The sequence below is a fragment of the Eurypyga helias genome, unplaced genomic scaffold (genome assembly GCF_000690775.1).
Source record: "Eurypyga helias isolate BGI_N326 unplaced genomic scaffold, ASM69077v1 scaffold39399, whole genome shotgun sequence".
Lineage (NCBI taxonomy): Eukaryota > Metazoa > Chordata > Aves > Eurypygiformes > Eurypygidae > Eurypyga > Eurypyga helias.
In genome coordinates, this window is record NW_010270848.1 from 1,015 (window position 1) to 22,253 (window position 21,239).

Sequence of the window (21,239 nt, forward strand, 5' to 3'; positions counted from 1 at the left end):
ATAGTGATTTGGTAATTTAAAATGGTGAGAATATGGCTGAGAATATGGTGAGAATATTACTGCAGAATTGGCAGAAATCTGCTGATTTCAGGAGTGCCTCTGCTGGGCCTCAGAAGACTAGTTTTCTATAGTGGTGGGTTTAAACATCATGTTTAAATAATGCCAAATGCTATCAAGAAGTTTTAACTGCTTAAATATGCTAAATTTCTAGCTGTGCTCTTCCAGTTCATGAGCCTGAACTTTGATGTTGGTTTTATGATGGAAACCATAAACAATTGGAACTGCGTAAGCAGTGGAGAGGAGGGATAGTGTCAAACCATGTTGTTTATTTCATCTTGACCCTTTAACGTATTTTGAAGCTGGTGGCTTTTTTAAAGGTAATAGCACTTGGTTTCGTAGGCAATGAACTTTAGACTCGTTCTGCAGATCTCTGCTCCTGGTTAGTCACACTGAATGAAGTAGGAGAGCAGCTGAGTGTTTGAAGAGGAGCAGATCCATAAAAAGCACTGAAGGTGGAAAAGTCCATTGATGTGCAGGGGCTTTGGTACCCAAATACTGCTGTTGATTTGGCTTATATACTCAGATTGACTTGAAAGCTGAGTTGTGTTCACAGGATCACGTTCAGACTGCCTAGTTACAAACTGCTTGGCTAAGACAGTTGTAGACACTTCACGAGACAACTGCTTGAGTGGGTATATGTTTCTTAGGTGATGTGAGTACTGAATCATCTGTTCTGGAGCCAAATTAGATGCGGGAGAAAGATGGTTAATCATTATTTAGCGAGAAGTCATTGGTCTCTTTAATATCCTGCAAAGTGGGATTGAGAAGTTTGCTTTAGCCTGCTCTCTGTCGTGTTCAGCATCATGAAAGAAAGCGTGATCGCACCAAGTGCCAGGTATGTCATGAGAGGTGAGGGTAAAATGGAGAGGCTTATCAGGGTCAGAATTTCTGATGTGGATACACTGGGTAGAGATGCTGCCCTTTCACAGTGTCACCTGGCTAGTGCTGTTGCTGCTGCTGTACCAACTGTGAGAAATGCAGCTGAATTTATGGAACATGGCTTCTGAGATCGGCTGTCTTGAAAGGGGCTAGTAAAGGGTCATTAAAATTTGTTTTGCAGATCATGGGAGGTGATAGGCGTTTTAAAGGAGGATAGCAGAAATCCAACCTTGTACTAAGGAGTTAGTGGAAGCTGGAGAGGGTGTTGGAGTCTCTGTCCTTGGAGGATTCTTGAAAAACTTCAGAGGTCTTCAAGTCTTGGCTGGACAAAGCTGCAGTTGACCTCACTTAGGGTTGGCAACTATCCTGCTGGTGTGACTGAGCCATTGGACTAGCTGACCTCCGGAGGAACCTTCCCACCAGTAATTGCGTGATAGCTCTTCTGAGGAAATGCCTATGGGGAAGGATGGCTGGCAGTTGTAAAACAAGCTTCCAAAGGTTGTTAGGGGGTGGAGATGATAAATGTGAGAGCAGAGAGTGGTGCAGAACTGCTGCTGCATGAGGTCTGTCTGAAGGGAAGAGGAGAGCCACTCATTCAGAGAGAGCTCTTCATGTTGGCGGGGGAAGGTGAGGCAAGAGGAGGAAAGTGCCAGCATGCTGTGCTCTTCCGGGGAGGTGGAGTCCTTCATCTTGGCTCTGGGCTGCAATGGACGGCTGCAGGAAAGGCAAAGACTTACAATATTTAGTACGCAGTATATGTTACTTTTTACAGTTTGTTTCTTTTAATTGTTTATTTAAAATACTTTGAGAACAAATGCTTGTGTTTCACTTCAGGGGAAATGAGACACATTAATGTATGAAAGTCCATAGTAGAGATGTGCAAAATGCTTTGTCAATATAAAGAAAAGAAAATATTTTCTCAAATGTGGTTCTGTGGACAGTGATCTCGTGCAGGATTTGTGTAGTAAAATTGATGAAAAATCCATTTAGGTTGCTGGAGAATCTCTTTTAACTTGATTTTTCTGTTTGTAAAACTTGCTGCCTAGTCTTATGGTATCCTAGCATTTTCTTATTAGTTCTTGAAAGCTGATTATTAGCCCCTAGCAGATGTTACAGGTTCTCATTTCACTGCAGTTGAAAAATGTATGTCCACCAGTGGGTTAATACTGCCAGGCACAGGTTATACTGTGTATCTGAAAGTGTTAGATTATGCCTCTGCCTGCTGTATCTCACTGTAATGAAAACACCTATCCCCAAAGAGATTGCTGCTGAAATGTCAACAAAATCAACAGAATGAGCAAGGAGGGAGCACATGAAAGCAGTGATACTCCCGCTTGTATTAGGCTTACATGGTATCCACTGGTAGATGTGCTAAACCTAATGAAGAGCAGTTACAGTAATTGGCGGTTAGCACATGTCCTCCCACGCGTAAAGGTGGCTTTTCTGTAGGGCAATTAGAGGTGACTGAGTGGGAAAGTGTGGTCAGGTCACAGTCTGATGGAGAAGGGAGAGAATTTCTCCCATGAGGCAAATGAGAGTATGTGACAGTACAATTAATTCGTGTCTTCATTCTGTCCAGCCTAAATCTACTTTGAGCTGGACTTGGGTTCTCTGAACTAAAAACCTGTTACAAAAGTAGTTAAGCAGAGAAACTGATCTCTCAAGGGCTGAGGTCACTTGATGTGAAGTTTTACTCTGTAGAGGCTCGCAGGCATACATCGTGTAACATGCACTTTGCCGCATAGCCATCAGGTTACTCCCACTTGATTTAGCAGGTCAACAGCCTTTGTTTTTTCTCTTAACTTGCCCGGTTGGACATGTTGGCTACCTTAGACTGCTAGCTGATTCAGGTGTTAGAGTTTGCCATTAATTTTCAGTCTCTTGTATGTAGATATTTTAGGGAAATACCAGAAGTGTAAGAACGTATGTATTTACACAGGGGAAAATGTATTTGGAGAAACTTCAGGATACGTTTAGCTTAAGTTTCTGTGTTTGTAAACACTAACTCTGTAATAGTTAAGTATAACTTGTATATAGTTAACCTGTTTGTCTTGTCAGTGATCAGATAAGAATGAGATCAAGGTTAGCTTTGTTTTCAAGGCTACATACGGAGCTGAATTAGAAGATAAGTTTGTGCATCAGAACTGATAATACTGCATACGTTCATAAAGAACTGTCACAGTGCCGGCAGAAGTAAAGTTTTCATGTGATTTCATAATCTTTCCCATTTCATGAATTTTAAGCCAGTATAGAATCACAAACTGCAGCACACTTCAGCAGTTGTACCCCAAGCCATGTTTGTGCTTGAAGTGCAATGGTCTTAAGTCTTAATAACACATAAGCTTCCTACAAAGATGACACCAAATCTGGTCATTTGTTCTCTGACAGCTATGGTTTTAATTTTTTTTTCTTAATGGTGCAAAGCTCCAAGTTTGAGTTAGAGGGTAGCTACTCTTCTTCAAAGGTTAGTTCTCGGTAGTTTAATGCAGGGTTGACCCAAACTGTTGTTTTATCTTGCAGTAAGAAGGAAGTATTTTAAAGTTATTGGTGTTTCAAGTGTGTCATTACATTCCTAGGAAGGGGGTTACAAATAATCTGCTCTCACTCTTGAAAAGCTAAATACAAATAGAACTTTAAACTGAAGAATGCTATGCTTGACTGAATGAGGGGTAGTAAAGTCTTTGAGTGTGTACTTCCTGCAGCTTTGGATACAAAGTGGGTGTACAGAGTCAAAATACTAGTATGTGGTCTGGGTGGGGAACTTTGAAGGTCCTCTGCTTTGCTGAAGCAGAACCCATAGGAAAGGAAAACACTTCAACCTTTGTGCTTGTATTGGCATGAGAATGGCTTCTTACCGTAATCACTTCCTTCTGGCATATAAAGACCTTGTATGATAAGATATAACTAACCTTAAGATTGCTTCCAGAAACTATGTACTCCAAGAACCTGGTAAGTACAAGCACAAGAGAAGGAGGTCTCCCTGTCTAGCTCCAAAGAATAATTATAAGAGACAACCAACAACCATCATCATGGGTTTTCTCACTAGGCAGAGCTGCTGCAATGTTGCTTGACCACAGCACCTCCTGACAGCGCTCCTCCCATGCCACAAATGCTTTTTGATGTCACGGGAAATAGTTCTAGGGAATCCTCTTCAACATTTTTTTTAACTCTGAGCAGGTTGTCTCTCAAAGCTGTCTTCACAGCATGTATGGAACAATCTTACTCTACAGAAAAGGTTCCTGATTGCTGTGTCTACGTAGGGACCACAGTGGCTCTTGGCACAGCTGGGGGCTGAAAGAAAATCTGGATTTGGAATTAAGGAGGTTGGATATTGTGATACTCCTGTTGCTGTCCTGAGACACTTCACACCGAACTGAACTATCGCATGAAACCACATGGGTTTTGACTTCCCAGTTTGTGTTCCACTTAGCTCAGATAGTAGAGATACGTATTTTATGTATTCTTAAATAGAGCCTGGCTTGAATTCCTGAAAGCAAAATGCATGGTTTTGAAGCAGTTTGATGTAGTCTGTCCAAGGCAATTGGGCTTGTTGAGTAAAAAGCTCGATTCATGCTTTTCTTTTTTCAAACTGCAGCTGAGCTCTGCAGCGAGGAACTGAACTTAGAACTAAGACAGGGCACTGGATTTGTTCTGTGAATAGCAGTTAAATTCTCAGCAAGAAATACTTCGGAGCTATGCGTCATTTCCTGTAAAGTCTTCCTAGGAATAAGAATGGTTATAAAGAGGAAGAGCTGAGAAAAACTTTTTAAAGACCAAATCCCCATAGAGCTGCAGAAGCAGCCCAGTTTTTATGCAGGTGCGTTGACACTCCTTATGAATTGAAGCTGTGGAAGGATGGTTATGGTTGCACAAGTCCTCAAACCTGGTATCTGTGGAGCTGTAAGCTTGGAATGAAGGTTGTCCAATTGCTATTGGTCTCATGCAGGCACGCTTCTTTAACTATGACTGCTGTAAGGATCAAGCTGATGTCTGGGGATATTTTTTTCAAAAGATTGTGCTGCTGTCATTCTGCTCCTAAATCTCTCACTCCAAGTGTGGCCCACAGATCTGCGTATAAAAATACTTTTAATGGAATGACTTGTGTATTTTCAGCTCAAGGTACGTGCCACGCTATTTTTGTCAGGTTCCAAGACAGCTTTCAAGCACAAGACTGCCTCAGAATTAATTTTTTCGTGATTTTTTTTTGAGACCAGCTACAGATGCTGCTATAATGCTGCAGATACCGTAAAGAATGAAAACTCTTGGCTTCGAACATACCTCAAAGAGTAGCAACGTGACCTTAAGCAGAGCGCTCACATTGGTGTAAAGTAATGCACAGCTTCCGTGTATGTATGGCATGACTTAAAGTAGGTGTGTCATCTCCAGCTGTTGCCATGATTAGCCTGGCAGCCCTCTGGAGAGGAAATCTTGTAGGGATCTCGAGTGTGCTCTCCACAGTGTATTTTCAGAGTAGTCCTCCATCCTGAATCTCTCTCTGCCCTTACTTTAACCCTGCAAATGAAATCACTTTAATTGGAAGAGGAACTGCTGTTCTTACGTGGGTTCCTGTTTTCTCCATTCCCCCTGCATCCACATACAGTATATCCTGAGCCAAGATCCCAAAGCAAACTGATCTGAAGGCTGCCGCAATACGAGAGTTAACAATGTATGTTGTGTCCATGTACAATTACATTCTAATGCTGAGTCAGTGTACTTCTAATATTTAAGGTAGCTCAGGCATGGATAAATGTTGCATCCTTGCAGTCCCAGAATCACAGCCACAGTTCAAGCAACCCTGTGCTCCCGTCTGTGTTTCAAAAACAAAGTTACTTTCCTTTTCCTGGCTAGACGTGTGTATAAGCCAGTCAAGAGTGGCTTACACACAACAATCCTTGTGTAGTATCTTCTTCTGGCTTGCTGGTACAAGGAGTAAGTTAACAGTATGTGGTCCCAGTTGCTCGTCCCAACTCCTGCACCTTGCAGATGAAACCTGAGCAATGTACTTGCCAGCCAATCTTGACAGATTTTCAGTAGAAGAATGTGACCCTTCTCGGGGTTTGTCGCAGAGGTGAAAACTGACCTATTTCTTAAGTCTTAGAATCCGAAATGGCTGTTAAGATCACTCTGTTAACCCAGAAACTGACATTGTACAGCGTGGTCCCACTTTTCAGCATAAAATATGTTCTCATTGGAATTCAGGAATAAACTTCCTTACAGTTCAACTGTTCCGGTTTTTCAGTTGGTTTACAAGATTCATAACCTTTAAGATTTTGAGAGATGTGACTAATGCTATGTTTGCAAAGGGCTTTTGGATCATTTAACACAGGGTGGTGTGGATCTTCTGACAAACAGGCCAAATCTTGCACCAAATCTTCCTTAAGCTAATCGCTTGAACTTAGAGCTGTTTCCCCCTTTCTTCTTGTGGAAGACTAGATCCTGGTTAGTCAGGAGACCCACTGACTAACAGGAAGAATCCCAAGTATTTTAGGTAGTACTTGGCTTGCTGTGTCCTAGTTAAATTCTGAATGCGTTGGATTGACTCCTACAGACATTTTTGGGTCTGCTGGGTGAATCAACTTCCTCAGTTTTGGTCTTGTGACAATGTTTACAACATGGGGCTGAAACTTAGTGAGATCTTGTAATAAATCATCACTTAATTGGGATCAAACAGTAAGATGTTAAATCTTATGTCCAGAGTCACAGTGTAAAGAAGTCATAAAGTCAATTCATATGTGACTTCATGCTTAGTCTTACGCTTAGATCTCAGCTTTATAGAACATCCAGTTTGTAGAGCTTCTTTACTCCCACTTGGAGCTATATTTTACTCACAGAATTTATCCGTGTATTTAAATCTTGTTTTTCAGGATGAGTAAGGTTACTGATTCAATAATTTTTTTGTTAATATCTGACAATATTTTCCTGACATCCATTCCTGAAAGTTGAGGCAACTTTTATGTTTCATTGGGCTCTTGTTTTTTTTTTTTCTTAATTTTTGCATTTGTATTCTAAATGAACTGTCACACAGCCAGCCTTGGCTAAATACATGAACATATTTTGGTAGGCCATGCTTCTGAAGGATACATCCTGCCAGTAATGTAAATTCAACATACTTAATCTTACTCATGATGAATATATATAACATATTTTCGGCTTTGTTCCTTTGTTTCATGCCTCTGTAATATATGAATTGCATCTGAAGAAATAAGTTACAACTCTACAAAATATTAAACCACCACCATCCCTCAAAAAAACCCCTACCCATCAAGTTAGTGTCAATTAGGAAACAAGTATAGGAGCTTCCCAGCTGGATCTTCAGGATCTTTCTTAAGGTTACAAATTAAGTTTTAAACACTGTTTCTGGGAGGTAACAGTGGGGAGCCTCTCAGATGAAGATGATGTGTTTGCTGTAGGGTCACTGAGTATCTCTTTCACCACACACAGTTAGGAAGATTTATTGATAGGAACATGTTCAAATCATGGTCCTAGATGTCATAAACCATAGAATCCTTGTTAGGAATTACAGTCGTCACACAAAAGTGACAAAGACATAATACTTGTGGTTTAGGGGGAATTTCCACATTACAAAACAACACTTTCTATTCAAGGTACAAAAAATAAAAGAAGAAATGTAACCTAGATTCAGTAGTATTAATTTTCTGTCTTGCATATAATACTTAGTAGTACTTTTTGCTGGCCCTTTGTAACTTCAGGGGATATATGAACAGCTCTCTTCACCTCCATAAACAGGGCATCTTAATTGTGTCAATTTTTAAAATACATGCAAATAAATTAATTCTTCCCTCAAATGAAAAACGTTACATGGGCAAAGGCAGCTGTTCGAGGAGGAATACCTCTGCTGATGCTGTTGTCAGCGACCACGTGTAACCTGCTTTCTCATGACTGTCTTTGTGCTAAGCTATGCCAAAGCTATTATTTTAGGAGTGGAGGTTATTGTAATCCTTTATTCTCAAAAAAAAGTGGTTGAATTTTCTTTATGAGTTGGTATGAAGGCTATGGTATGGTTTGGGGAGGTTTTGCTTGGGCTTTCTGAGCACACGTGACGGCGTTTAAACGTGTAAATCGTTGCTCACATTTCCAATCTTACCTACGGCCAGAGGGATATTTAAGATCGTGTCATGGAAATGCGCAGTAATTCTTTGTTCCTGTGAGGATTTTTGTTAATGTCTTGTTGGAAAGTAGAGCCTTGGTTTAGCCTTGTTACATGTATTGCTTTTGCTCTTTAACAAAGCTAATCAACCTATTCTTGTATCCTTATAGCTTTTCCATGGTTTGGCATGGACATCGGGGGAACTTTGGTGAAACTTGCATATTTTGAACCTATTGATATCACTGCAGAGGAGGAGCAGGAGGAAGTTGAAAGCTTGAAGAGCATCCGCAAATACCTGACATCCAATGTAGCCTATGGATCCACCGGCATTCGAGACGTCCACCTTGAGCTGAAAGACTTAACGATTTTTGCTCGAAGAGGCAACTTGCACTTTATTCGATTCCCGACTCATGATTTGCCTACTTTTATCCAAATGGGAAGAAATAAAAACTTTTCAACACTACATACGGTGCTCTGTGCCACCGGTGGTGGTGCTTACAAGTTTGAAGAAGACTTTCGCACAGTAGGTAGCCTGTCTTCCCTTCTACTGAAGCTGGTGCTAAAAACATTGCTGATGATGGGTTAAAATAAGCAGTGTTTTGGAAAAACTGTGGAATGCTGAAAGATGAATTGCTCCTTAGTTTTTCAGTATAAAGTATGATAATCTAGAAATATGCTTTCTGACATCATCATCATCGTAAACATGAAGCTCTAATGCTAATAGCTGATTGGAAACTGCCATTAATACAGTGAAATGCAGGAGACCTTTGTGGAAGTTAACCATTTTCTAATCTGCGTTGTCTCTGATGGGAAACGTGCTTAAACTGTGCTTCGGATTTTCTTTCCTAAGCAGTCTTTAATCGGTTTTCAGTGTTCGCCAGTGGGATTATCCTCACTCTAGTCCAGCGCATTGTTTAGAGATCTGTTACCAAACACACATCTCAAAGACAGTCTTTTTTCAACTGCAGAGAGGTTTGGGGTTTTCCTGAGGCGTTTTAACTCTTCCCTTGATGATCAAAACTGATTATTTGTTCAGATGCAATTTCTGTGTGAATATGGTTGTTTCTAGCGGAGAATCTTACCGCAGTATCCAGCGTGCATGTGCCCTAGTTTTAAAGTGGCTGCAGACCTGAAATGCTTCTAGAGACAAGACTTTAAATAGCACAGAATGTTTGGTTTCAAAAATCTGCTGGTATTTCCATTCCTGTGCCAGTCTTGTGTTGAGCTGGTACAACTGTTGGCAGGGTACGGTCACAGTTTGTACAGCAGAACTAATCGATTCTCTAAAGCCCCACAGAAAAAAATGAGGTTGGAACAGTTCCCTGATCTGTTCAATGGTGAAGCTTCATGGTTGTGAGATTGTGGGATGGCAAGAAAAGCGGAAGGGATGAGGGAGAAGGGGAAAGGACTGGCGGTGCTGTGACCTGGTGCTGATGGCAGTCAGTGGTGAGCCATCCCGGCCAATTATGCAACTTCGTAATTGAACGGCAAGTGATCTGTCAGCTCATCTGGTCCAGAGGTAGACTTTACGGGGTTTTTTTTCTTGGACTAGCTCCCTGATTGGACTCTAACTGGTGGAACCTCCTGGTAAGGGAGAAGAGCGTGATCACTCTGTGAAAGCCTAGAGTTAAACTGGGTTAAGTACAGTGTGAAATTACAGCTTTCTTGGAAAGCACAGTATCTGTTAAATTGTCTTTCTGCTTTATGAGAGAACGGCAGTTATGTCATGTGCAAAACTGATGAAGAACTGTAACAAGCCTGAAGTTCTCTAGAATTTCTGACCTGTAGTTTCCTTATGATCCTTAGAGTGTTAATAAAGTTCCAGGAACAGTTAGTATGGTGCCATTGGGGTGTTTATCTTAGGTTTTTATCTGCTGACATCTTAGAAATTACTTTGACTTCTAAGATGGGGGAGGAAATCCACAAACCTTAAAAAGATGTGTGAGTTTCACCATGATGACACTCAATGGCACTTCCAGCATATTTGCTGACCTTTTTTTTATTTAGGTGGATGAAAAATGTTGCTAACTTTTCAGTGGATTAATGTCTGTGTATCTCAAGTTATCTTTGGGCTTACTAAAGCAGATATTTATACTGCCTGTCTGTTCTTGATCCAAGTCTGAGAAGTATAGTCAGAGTAATTTGCTAATTGGTATATTCAGAATTCACCTCTGAATTCTTTGTTGGCTTTATAGTGGAATTGAAGTTCCTGAATTAGTTGCCTCAGCTTCTTAAAGCAAGGCAGAACAAATATACTCATCAGCTTGTAGCAGGTTTAAGCAATGTTAGAGCATGTTGACACGGTCTCTTCTCTTCTAACACAGATTGGAAACCTCCAGCTGCACAAACTGGATGAGCTTGACTGCCTTGTCAAAGGCTTACTGTACATAGACTCTGTCAGCTTCAACGGCCAGGCAGAGTGCTATTATTTTGAAAATGCCTCAGATCCTGAGAGATGCCAAAAGATGCCTTTTAACCTGGATGATCCATACCCGTTGCTGGTTGTTAACATTGGCTCAGGAGTCAGTATTTTATCAGTCCATTCCAAAGACAACTATAAAAGAGTAACTGGAACAAGGTAACTTAAATACCTAAATTGGGGTTGTAAGTCTATGGAACAATGGGCCTTCTGTTTTCAAAGTGATTCCTCTCCCTGACCTCCCCCCACACCTATCCCTTCCCTTGCTCTGTAGTATGAAAAAGTATTTTATCTTCACTTTACAGCTGCATTCATTGAAGCCCATCCCAATAGTTCTGCTATTAAGCCAGTATCTTCTGTATCGGTTGATGAGTGCTAGAAGTGCGCTGTCATGAGTTTTATATGTTTGGCCTAAAGTTTTGATGATGTGTCCAGTGAACCTGTTACTCTTTCTCCATAAGAATATGTCCACACATCTTACAGAAAATGAGCCAGGATCAGAGTCGGTGGCATGATGTGGGTATTTAGGGAGTTTTAGTTTCCCGTTAAGTCTTCCAGCTTAAATTTTGAGAGTTTATAACTATTTGTTAACTCTTACTGTACGGTTAGCCTCTTGTAAGTGCCTTACATAAATGTTAACTTGATTTACAACCAATAAATAGTACTGTAGTGATCCTTGAGCAAGAAAGCAGACAGCTCGGTATCTTAACTTGGAGGGCTTGATTTGTTTATTTGCTTTATCAGACATAAGAAGCTTTGATGTGAGGAAATACTATTTAAAAGCAACTAGTTTTCTTTCTTAGTCTAGGTGGAGGGACCTTTCTTGGTTTATGCAGTTTGTTGACGGGCTGTGAAAGTTTTGAAGAAGCTCTGGAAATGGCATCCAAAGGAGACAGCACACACGCCGACAAGCTGGTTCGAGATATTTATGGAGGAGACTATGAAAGGTTTGGCTTGCCAGGATGGGCTGTAGCATCCAGGTAAACAAGAGATCCTTTTGTCGGTACTTTGGCTGGTTTGGAGAGCTTCAAAAACAAGACTTCAACTGCTTTTTGCAAACTTTTATTGTAGTCAAGTTACATTTTCATCCTAAAAGTATGTATATTCAGTTTTCCTGAAGGTTTAAAGCCACATGTAACTGCAGGTACCTGCTGGCTAGGAACTGAAGAAAGCACATGTGTTATGTCGTAGGCAGTTTTGCATGAGTCGGAGAGAATGTGAGGTGATCGCAGCAGTGGCAAGAACAAAGTGTAGAGGGAGAACAAATCAGATTACCTTTTTACTTCCTCGAATCTTTTAATAGGGCCGTTGTCCAGCAGGAAGGTGAGTGGAAGAAGGCATTTTTGTTGGCTCTTGCAGTAGTATCTTTATTTTTTTGAAAGACTGCTGTTTTTTGGTGCATGGCTGTCAGTACATGCCTCTGGCATAGTGTTTCAACTATTTTTCTCACTTGTAAAAGCTGTTGAACCTGAACACCATGAGAATTAACATAATTTACTGCCATTTACAGAGAAAATTTGTCATAGCTGCAAGTTTTATTTCCATGGGGGAAGATTATTGATGATGATGCAGCTTTTCTACCCTTAAAAAATGTAAGAAAAATAAACTTTGGGAGTGAAACTAATATGTCCAAAAGAGTTCATTACATCTTTGCTCTTATTCAGTAGTATGAGCTCTTCATTCTTCTCCCTCTCCAGCCAGCTAAGTCCAAGCCTCTTCAGAGAGCATGTGCTGAGAGGTTTTCATATGTGCAAACTTTACGCTTCCAGCCAGTACATCTTAACTTACTCTGTATTGGTACCTCTGTATAGGTACTTTTTGTCCTCATTTACTTTTTAAGTCTCTTGGGATCTTTAATGACTATTTGAGTAAAACTCAAGTGGCAGAATAATCAGGAGTCTGGCTCCTTGAATTGACTTAAATAGGGTGTAGAATCCTTAGTGGCAAAATATCATGCATAACTATGGATTCCTGTCTTGTTTTTCCTTTTTTTTATATAATTCATAAGGAATGATTTCCTGTGTATAGTAATGGAAATGTCCTTCCAGAACTCTGCATTTATACAACCTAAATAGCTGTTGATTTTCTGTTTCAGAGGACTTGTCCCATCATAAAACCATTCAACTCCTCTCTGTTTTACTTCTACTTGGAAAATAGAGGATTGGATAGATATTGTGAGTGAGGAAGCAAGCATGAGGAGTTGGAGGACACACCAGTCAGACTTAGTCGTTGACTTAATTTACAATGACTAGGTTTGGAGAGTGATGTTGCCTAAGAATAAGACTACTTTTTGCTGTAGATGCTTCTTCATGGAAGTCAACAATCTAAGCAAATATTTTATCAGAGGTTGTTATTGTAACAAGTTTGATTGTTTCCTGTGAAGGAATAAATACACATCGTAGTGTCAGTTGTCAAAGTGCAGTATTTGCTAACTGACTTAAAGGGAGCTCCTTAAGAACACACGAGATTTAAGTTCTGTTACAGTATAAAAATTACATTCTGAAATTGCTTCAAATGTACATGAATCACTTGGTACTTAAAGGAAATTTTTCCTGTTACAGTTTTGGGAATATGATCTACAAAGAGAAGAGAGAGTCAGTTAGTAAAGAAGATCTTGCAAGAGCCATATTGGTCACCATCACCAATAACATTGGGTCTATTGCCCGGATGTGTGCAGTAAATGAGGTAAAAACTTCTGAGAAGGAAGTGATCTATCTGTAGGTCTGTTATTTGGTTTCAGATTAAATGACTGCTAAAATGATGTATTATTGTTCTTGGATGAAACAAATTCATGTAATAATGAACTGGGAATTGGTTCAGCATATGACTGTCTTTGGAGGTGTGGGACAAGGATATCTTTGCACATGGAGAGAGTAACCTGATGAGGAGGGCTTCAAACCAGCTTTGTTAGGGAATGGAGCCCAAAGCCTGCAGACAAGTGGGGGAGCACAGAATGTTGTGAGGAAAGGACTTGAAGTCCACTTGCGAAAACAGGATGATGGTGGGCCCAACTTAGGTCTCTGTACACAAACACAGGCAGCATGAGGTACAAGAGGACCTTTAAGCCTTGGTTCTCATGCCACAAGCAACCATGGGGGATTTAAACGCAGTAAACCCAGGAAGTAACACCGGTCTCTAGGAAGGGTTATAGGGAAGGCTATGCACAGCAGAAGGTGGGAAGCAATGATCACAGGTTATAACAAAGGGAATTGTAATTGGTATAAATGAAAAAAAAAATGCTCACGATGAGAGTGAGTATGCCCTGAAACATGGACTTAAAGATTGGACCATGCATCCTTGGAGAGTTTCAAGGGGTTGGAAGTTGCTGCAAGCCCTGCTTTGAGTAGTGCATGGGACCTGATGGCCTCCAGCAGTTGCTTCAAGCTGAAGTGATTCTCTGATTAAAGCTCGTAGAAAGTCTTGCTTCTAGTTAACTACTATTTCTAATTTTTTACCAATACTTGAGACTTCAAATTGTTTTGACACCTGTGATCATGCTGGTTGATACAGAGACTATTTCCTGCCATTTTCTGTTTCTAAAAGCTCTGCTAAACAGAACCAGTATGTGTTCTGTTTCAGTAATGTTAGCATGGACAGTCAAGAACCTAGGAAAGAATACTAAATATAGGCATAGCAGATATGGGTGTCTGAGCACCACGGATTTTATTCTTCATTGTCAACAAGCTTTGGATAAAGTGAGGTTTCGTAACAGGTTTCGTAACAGCATATGGATCAAAGACTAAGGGTAACTGTATTTAGAGTTCTGCTTAAAATCTATGGAGGTGATAGTCTCAGAAATATCAACAACATTGTTAGCTGCAGTAGCTCTCTTTTTGCTTAGGAGCCAGACCAATATTATTTTTTTCTGGGTTTAATATTGCAGGTTCTCCCTCAATTTGCTTCAAAAAAAAACTCCCTCATGTCTGTCTTGGAGAAGAAAATTCATTTGTGGGTATTGAGTTAATTATGCCTTTCTTGCTTTATGCCATAGCTTGATAACAAAAGAGGTAAAACAAGGGTGAAGTTGAAAGTTCATGTTATTAGTCTGAGGCAAATATATGCAATTAATACTCAAGGATGAGGGTAAATGAGTAGAAATCAGAACCCATAAACAGCACAAATTAGCTTTATTCCAAAAAAATTCATTTGTGGGTATTGAGTTAATTATGCCTTTCTTGCTTTATGCCATAGCTTGATAACAAAAGAGGTAAAACAAGGGTGAAGTTGAAAGTTCATGTTATTAGTCTGAGGCAAATATATGCAATTAATACTCAAGGATGAGGGTAAATGAGTAGAAATCAGAACCCATAAACAGCACAAATTAGCTTTATTCCAAAAGGGTTTTTTTTGTCTAATTCCAACTATGTCATAGAACTACAAATTGTAAAAAACAGTTGACAGGGATCCACAAACTTGAATTGATGTATAAAGATAAAATTTCGGCTCCCTGCTATGGAGCAGAATTGTTTTGATTGGGTGCCTTCACAGTGTTTATTTTGTCTTCACTGTGAACTAATCAAGATGCTGAGAACAGTTGCATGTTAGTCATTTGAATACAGGTTGAAGTATCATACTAGTTTTTGTAGCGACTCGGGTACAAGTATTCATCTAACCTAATTAAGTGCTTAAATAAGCACTTATGTTAGGCACTAACACAATTAAATTTTCTTTGGTTCTTGCTCTTATGTCAGTAAACCAGTGTTTAATGTTGCTTCCACTTAATGTTGGTTTTATTTCAGTGAATGGGGAAGACTGAACAATTTTCACATTTTTTACATTTGACTTAATGAAAATTCCCAGCTCACTTGGAGTATTTAAATCTTAGTCTAGTCTTGTACTGAGGTCTGAAGATGAAAAGAACATCTGTTACATCTTACTGTCTTCGGCTTCTTTACAGTGCTGCCTTGTTGCATATGGATCAAGCAGCATTGTACAGGGCTATGAAGGCATTGAGTCTTCTCTACAAAATAGAAGTGGTTTTCATTTAATTTCACTTTTAGCTGGGTTGTTTCTTTGGCTTAATTACTGAAAGTGCACACTTCAGTTGAAACAGAAATGCTACTTCTCTATAAATTAAGTCCTTTAATTCTTGAGGGTTGTGTGGTTTGTCCTTTTCCCCAAGTATGCTGTGTTTTAAATTTTGGAACTATGTTTTAATTGCGGGTTGTTTGGTTTTGGTGGGGTTTTTTTCTTGCTCGAGACAGTCTGTTCTTTCACAGCTTAATTTTTCAAAGCTGTGTTAAGCAGTAAAAAGACTTAATCCTTTGCTGTTTTTCTCTTTTTAGAAAATAAACAGAGTTGTTTTTGTTGGCAATTTTTTACGTGTGAATACTTTGTCAATGAAGCTTCTTGCATATGCACTGGATTATTGGTCAAAAGGCCAGCTGAAGGCCTTGTTCCTGGAACATGAGGTATGCTGTGGGTCACTTATCTGTATGTATTTTTACCATAAATGCATGTGTTGCGTAGCTCTTGTGTGATAACCTGAGAACACCAAGAACTTGATAAACATCAAAAATAAGAGGAGGTTTCTCCTACTGCATTGGTTCTCTGGGAACAGCTCTCTGCCAGGGAAGTACTTCAGTCCCTTGGCTACATCAAGTCACACTAGGTATTTGGAGAGGGGAAAAAAACATGTTATGGTTCAACAGTCCTTCCTTGGTTTTGGGTAGCAACAGTAGCGGTATTGTATTTTAAAAGATTACAGAGCCATCTAAAGCATGGGCCTTTGGAATACTTACCATTGTTCTCAACTGAGCTTGAGCAGCATCCTGAAAGTTGAGACTGCTTTCCACAAGGACTGCTTTCCTGCTGCCACATATACACCTGGAAGCTGCGGTGATATTACGCTCTGGGACTAACCTGCCTTTGGGCAGCTTCTGCAGCCCAGACCATTGTGAAATGCTGGGAGTTGACCTGTTTTGGTTAAAATATAGGCAACCAGTGTTAATTACAGGTGCAGCAGTTGGGAGACTGTAGCTTCTTGACAGTGGGCTGGCAATTTTTGTCCTCAGTTTGTTGGTCTGCAAATATTACAGCAGCACATCTATTCCCCTTCAGCTGGATTTCACAACGTTTTTCCTTTATCGCTTATCCTGAGGCTGACTGTTTTGGTGCTAGTGCCAGCAGTAATAGCAGAATGGTTCCTTGTCAGTTCTACCCCTTTCAGAGGTTTTTGCATCTGGTCAAGTGTAGTTTCCAAACTCTCCTGTATTTCATTGGGGGGGCGGGAGTTCTATGCAGTTCGTATATACAGTCCAAAAATGGTGTTGAAGCGTGGGCATAATTCATAAACAATGTGAGGTGTAGTTAGTTTAAGAAATATTTTACTTGTACCTTAGGAATAGTGTTGCTATGGATCCTGCAGGGCCTTTGGCAACCAAAATATGCAGCTCTTGTAGCAAAACTAATCCACACCTGATTTCTGTGCTTTAGGAGTCACTGATACATGTCTTAGAAGTCGTGCAGTGTGTGGAGAGGCTTGAGGTGAATCTCTTAAGCTACATGAGGATGTGTGTTTCACAAAACTTTAACAGTTTACTACGAAAGCAGTATTAAAAGTGTATGGTGTTCTCTCTGTAGCATTGGTCCACCAGCTGCTTTGTTGTCATTGAAAATGCAGTTAGTGCAGAATTTAATCCCCTGCTTGAACCTGAAATATTTTTGTTTGTTTGTTTTGAACAGGGATACTTTGGAGCTGTTGGTGCTCTTCTCGGGCTGCCAAACTTCAGTTGAGATACTACATGTCACCACACTGAACTATTTTCCACCTGAATGACACTTGTTTCTGGTAATGGGAACTAAATCTGGGGAGGGGAGAAGAAAATCACAGATTTTTCTGTAACCATTTTTAAGAAGTGATGAGCTACTGAATATTTCCATTATAGGGAAGGGGTTTTCACTCTGTTGGGCATTGAAAAGTGAAATGCTTGGGGATATCATTGATGTTCTTTGGTACGTGTAGCCAGTATTGAACTTCTAATATGCAATACATCCTCTGAAAATAAGCTTCCAGAAAAAGGAATGTCAATCCTTTAAGTGCTCAGTGTGAAAATATTGCAGATTTTTTCCGGAGGCTTTAGGCCTATCAGTTCATTCATTCATCAATTATATACAAATTATTTTCATTAGTTACACTATATTATGAGCACAATATCCCATGTGTACTTACAGAAAACAACTTGAAAAACAGTAAGGTACTATCTACAAGGTGAGGAAACGGTAGACAATTGTTCCCGCAGTAGGGGTAGTAATTATTTTTATGTGTAATGTAAATAAGTGGTTTAATTTTCAGTGGGAAGAACAGAAACACAAAAAATTGGCCAAAGCAGCAGGTTAAGCAGTTGATGTTTTGAAGGCTTTGTGAAGTTATTCACTTGCCCTCTTCATTTATTTGAAGATGAGCTGGTATTTTGGGAAGATCCCCCCTGTCTTTGGTTGGATTTGGAAAATAATGATTAATGAAGGCAGGTTTTAAGGGTTGGGATTGGTTTGGTGTTTTTGAGGACATGACTTCCAAAGTGTCTTCTGTTTGGTGAGGGAGGGGGTTTGTGGTTTGTCTTATAAATTTTAACATTGTGCATCATTATTTGTAAAGGTACCACAAAGCCTGAGAAATCCTTATAAAATAGACTACATATAGGTCCTCATAATTCTGATGCTTTGGCTTATTTATGTGGAGGTTTGGAAAAATTCTGCCCCATCCTACTAATATGAAAATGTGATTTCTCCTTCATTTTAGGAGAATTAATCTGAATCTAATTAGATGTTGAAAAGGAGAGGTTGTTAGCTTGCTTTTGGATTTGGAAGTTTGTTTCTGGAAGTTGAGGACAGCATCAGAGTTTGTATTGCAACACCAAACGGACCAATATTTAGTGTACTTGCAATATGGAACCGTTCATCAAATTGTGGCCTTGGGATAAAAATCCATACTCTGGAACTGATCTTGGGTTTTTTCTGTATACTTTTAAAATTTACGGTTGTGATTGTTGTAACAGGTTGTGTCCTGAAGCCAGGGCGTGGGATCTTAAACTTGTAACAATATTATACAGTCATTAGCTATATGACTTTCTGTGGACTAAAGAACTACCCAATTTTATGATTCTATTTTAACGTTAAATATTTCCTATAAGTGCATGAGGAGCAACCAGACTAGAACACATTCATATGTTGTGTTTTAAGGTGTTTTTAAAGCTCATTGCTCAAGTGTTCCACAGCATGGCTGTGTTGTATTCACAGACACATCCACCTGGTGTGTTAGAAACCTCTGTGTGCTATTTTCAGTCTTCTCTTTCTTTTCTTAAAATTCAGTGCCCCATACTAACATCATATGTTCTTTTAAAAACAAATTGTGTGGTCCTTTAAGAGTACAGTAACTTTGAGTAGCCAATTCGTTAAGCCAAATGCAAATGCAGTTCCATTATTGTTGCTTTTTCTGGTACTCATACTGCATTTCCATTGTTCTTGCTTTGATGTTTCATTTTAGGCATTAAAAACAAACAAACAAAAATTACACTTAGTCATAGAATCACAGAATGGTTTGGGTTGGAAGGGACCTTAAAGACCATCTAGTTCCAACCCCCCTGCCATGGGCAGGGACACCTTCCCTGTCAGACAGTTGATGTAATGCTAAATCAGAATACTTCTATAAAAACCATATTCACTTATTTTCTGAAGATCTTTAAAAATGCCCTGTACAGTTCCTTTTCAGTTACAATAGGAAGGAACCTTCATTTGGCTATTAAGCTTTGTAAAAACTTAATTTTCTGCACGCTTTGACAGCCTCCTGAAAACTTTGCAAACCAACTGTATATTTTTCTTGCAAAGTGAGGTACTTTTAAGAAACTTACTACAGCTTGATTAGAAACAGTTCCTTTGGATATATTTATTGCTACTTCACTTCTCATTCTGTGAAACAGCCGCTCTTGAAGCAGTAGTTAGAAGTTACTTCTGTATTTAACCAGAAGCACATGTAGAAGATGATACTTAATGACCATGGTTAATTTAAACCACCGGAAGTTGGTCTGACCTACGATACAGTTTTAAAGTAAATTGTACAGAGTTACAGAATAAATTAATGGAGTAATTCTTGAATAGCTGTACTGTATAGAAACTACTGTGAGATTCAAAATGTATGCCCTACCTCTTTTTTACTTCCCTTGAGCTTCTAAGAAAATTCTTTTGCTACTTTCATCAGCACAATTGTCGCTTCATTACAAGAGGAATCAGAGAAGTTTTCAAGCTCTGCTGTAAAGCCCAGGGGTCCTGCATTTAAGCCACGCCTTTGGGTTTCATCTCATTTTCTCTCAACTTGGAACTTGTTACTAGGGTCTGCAAAGGTTGACTCTAGCACCAGCAGAAATGCTCGGCATCACAGATAGCTACAAGATGATAAGCCTTAAAGTTTTTTCATCTAAATTCTCTTCTAAATAGGTTGAAAAGGCTTGTTTCTTTTATACAAAACATTGAAGTAGCTTGCTATTCCCTGATTTCTTCTGTTTTTACTTTCATCCTTGCCATTTCTTTTCCTCAAAGCTAACTGGTTGACGTGGCTTTAAAGTGAATTGAGTTGATGTGATGTGCTACAGTAGAGAAAACTTGTGGTTTTCTCGGGGCTTCTGTTGTGCTCTGAAGTAGAACCGCTTCTCTAGAAGAAAGTTGCATGATATTTCTTCTCCTAAAGTAACATGTAAAGCTTGTTTTGAATGTGTAGTCATTTTCCACTCAACCAGCCATGTGAGTGCCTTCTAAGTTTTCCATATAATGCCAGTTTTGCTGGTACTGGGACTTTATCTGGGAAGTTTCCTTGACCAGTGCTGCTTACCAGAGACACAGCAGATAGTTTTATTGGCCACGGAGGTGATCCCTTCAATCCAGTGCAGCTAGAGGTGCCAGGGAGGCAACATCAGGTTTCTGGCTTCCTATCCCTTTAGCCTTTATCTTGGGTTATGCTTTTGCATTTCTTGGTCTCATCCCTCCAGCTTGGTCTTTTTACGTATTACGCACAGTTTTATTACATCTCTATCTCCCTAAAAATCATGTCAGTTTTTAGTCAGATAGTACAGGTCATTTCTGACCAAAGAAGTTTATAGTTAGGTGAAGCTATTCCAAGTTGGTATGGCTATTAACCTCTCCCACCTTTCTAGTTCTGCTAGGGGAACTGCAGTTTGGATGAGAAGGGAACAACTTCTACAATACATTTTGAATATCTAGCAAGCTGTAATGAACACATACATCCCCAGTGTTATTTACTGGAGCTAGCAGAGTTTTAAGTATAAAAACTTTTTCATTTTTTCAGTAAGGCCTCAATACATTTTTGAGTTTGCAGAGAAGCAGCACTGATACACTCTCTGTCTTACAGTTTGGTCCAGATTTTCAAAGGGTGTTCAGATGCCTGACCTGCCTTTTGAAGATCTTTCCCTCTGTGTAGTGTTCTGCAAGCAGCACCTGCGTGATTCTACCAACACATCCATTCATAAGTTGAGAGTTACGGCATGGAAAGAATGTGAGACCAGGCTGTCCCACTTACTCTCAGCTTGTATATAGACTCATAGAATCATAGGATGGTTTGGGTTGGAAGGGACCTTAAAGATCATCTAGTTCCAACCCCCATGCCATGGGCAGGGACACCTTCCACTAGACCAGGTTGCTCAAAGCCACATCCAGCCTGGCCTTGAACACTTCCAGGGATGGGGCATCCACAGCTTCGCTGGGCAACCTGTTCCAGTGCTTCGCCACCCGCTCCATGGAGAACTTCTAATCTAAACCTCCCCA

The 21,239-nt window shown here is 39.8% G+C and overlaps 1 protein-coding gene across 1 annotated transcript; it reads left to right on the forward strand.

Moving 5' to 3' along the window:
* The first annotated feature begins 298 nt into the window (after positions 1-298).
* On the forward strand, positions 299-17,430 carry PANK3 (pantothenate kinase 3). The gene is made up of 7 exons (XM_010158604.1): positions 299-320; positions 8,218-8,570; positions 10,372-10,625; positions 11,270-11,446; positions 13,028-13,151; positions 15,752-15,877; positions 17,151-17,430. The coding sequence occupies exons 2-7, from the start codon at positions 8,235-8,237 to the stop codon at positions 17,199-17,201; spliced, it is 1,068 nt and encodes a 355-aa protein (XP_010156906.1). The 5' UTR covers positions 299-320; positions 8,218-8,234; the 3' UTR covers positions 17,202-17,430.
* The last annotated feature ends 3,809 nt before the right edge of the window (positions 17,431-21,239 follow it).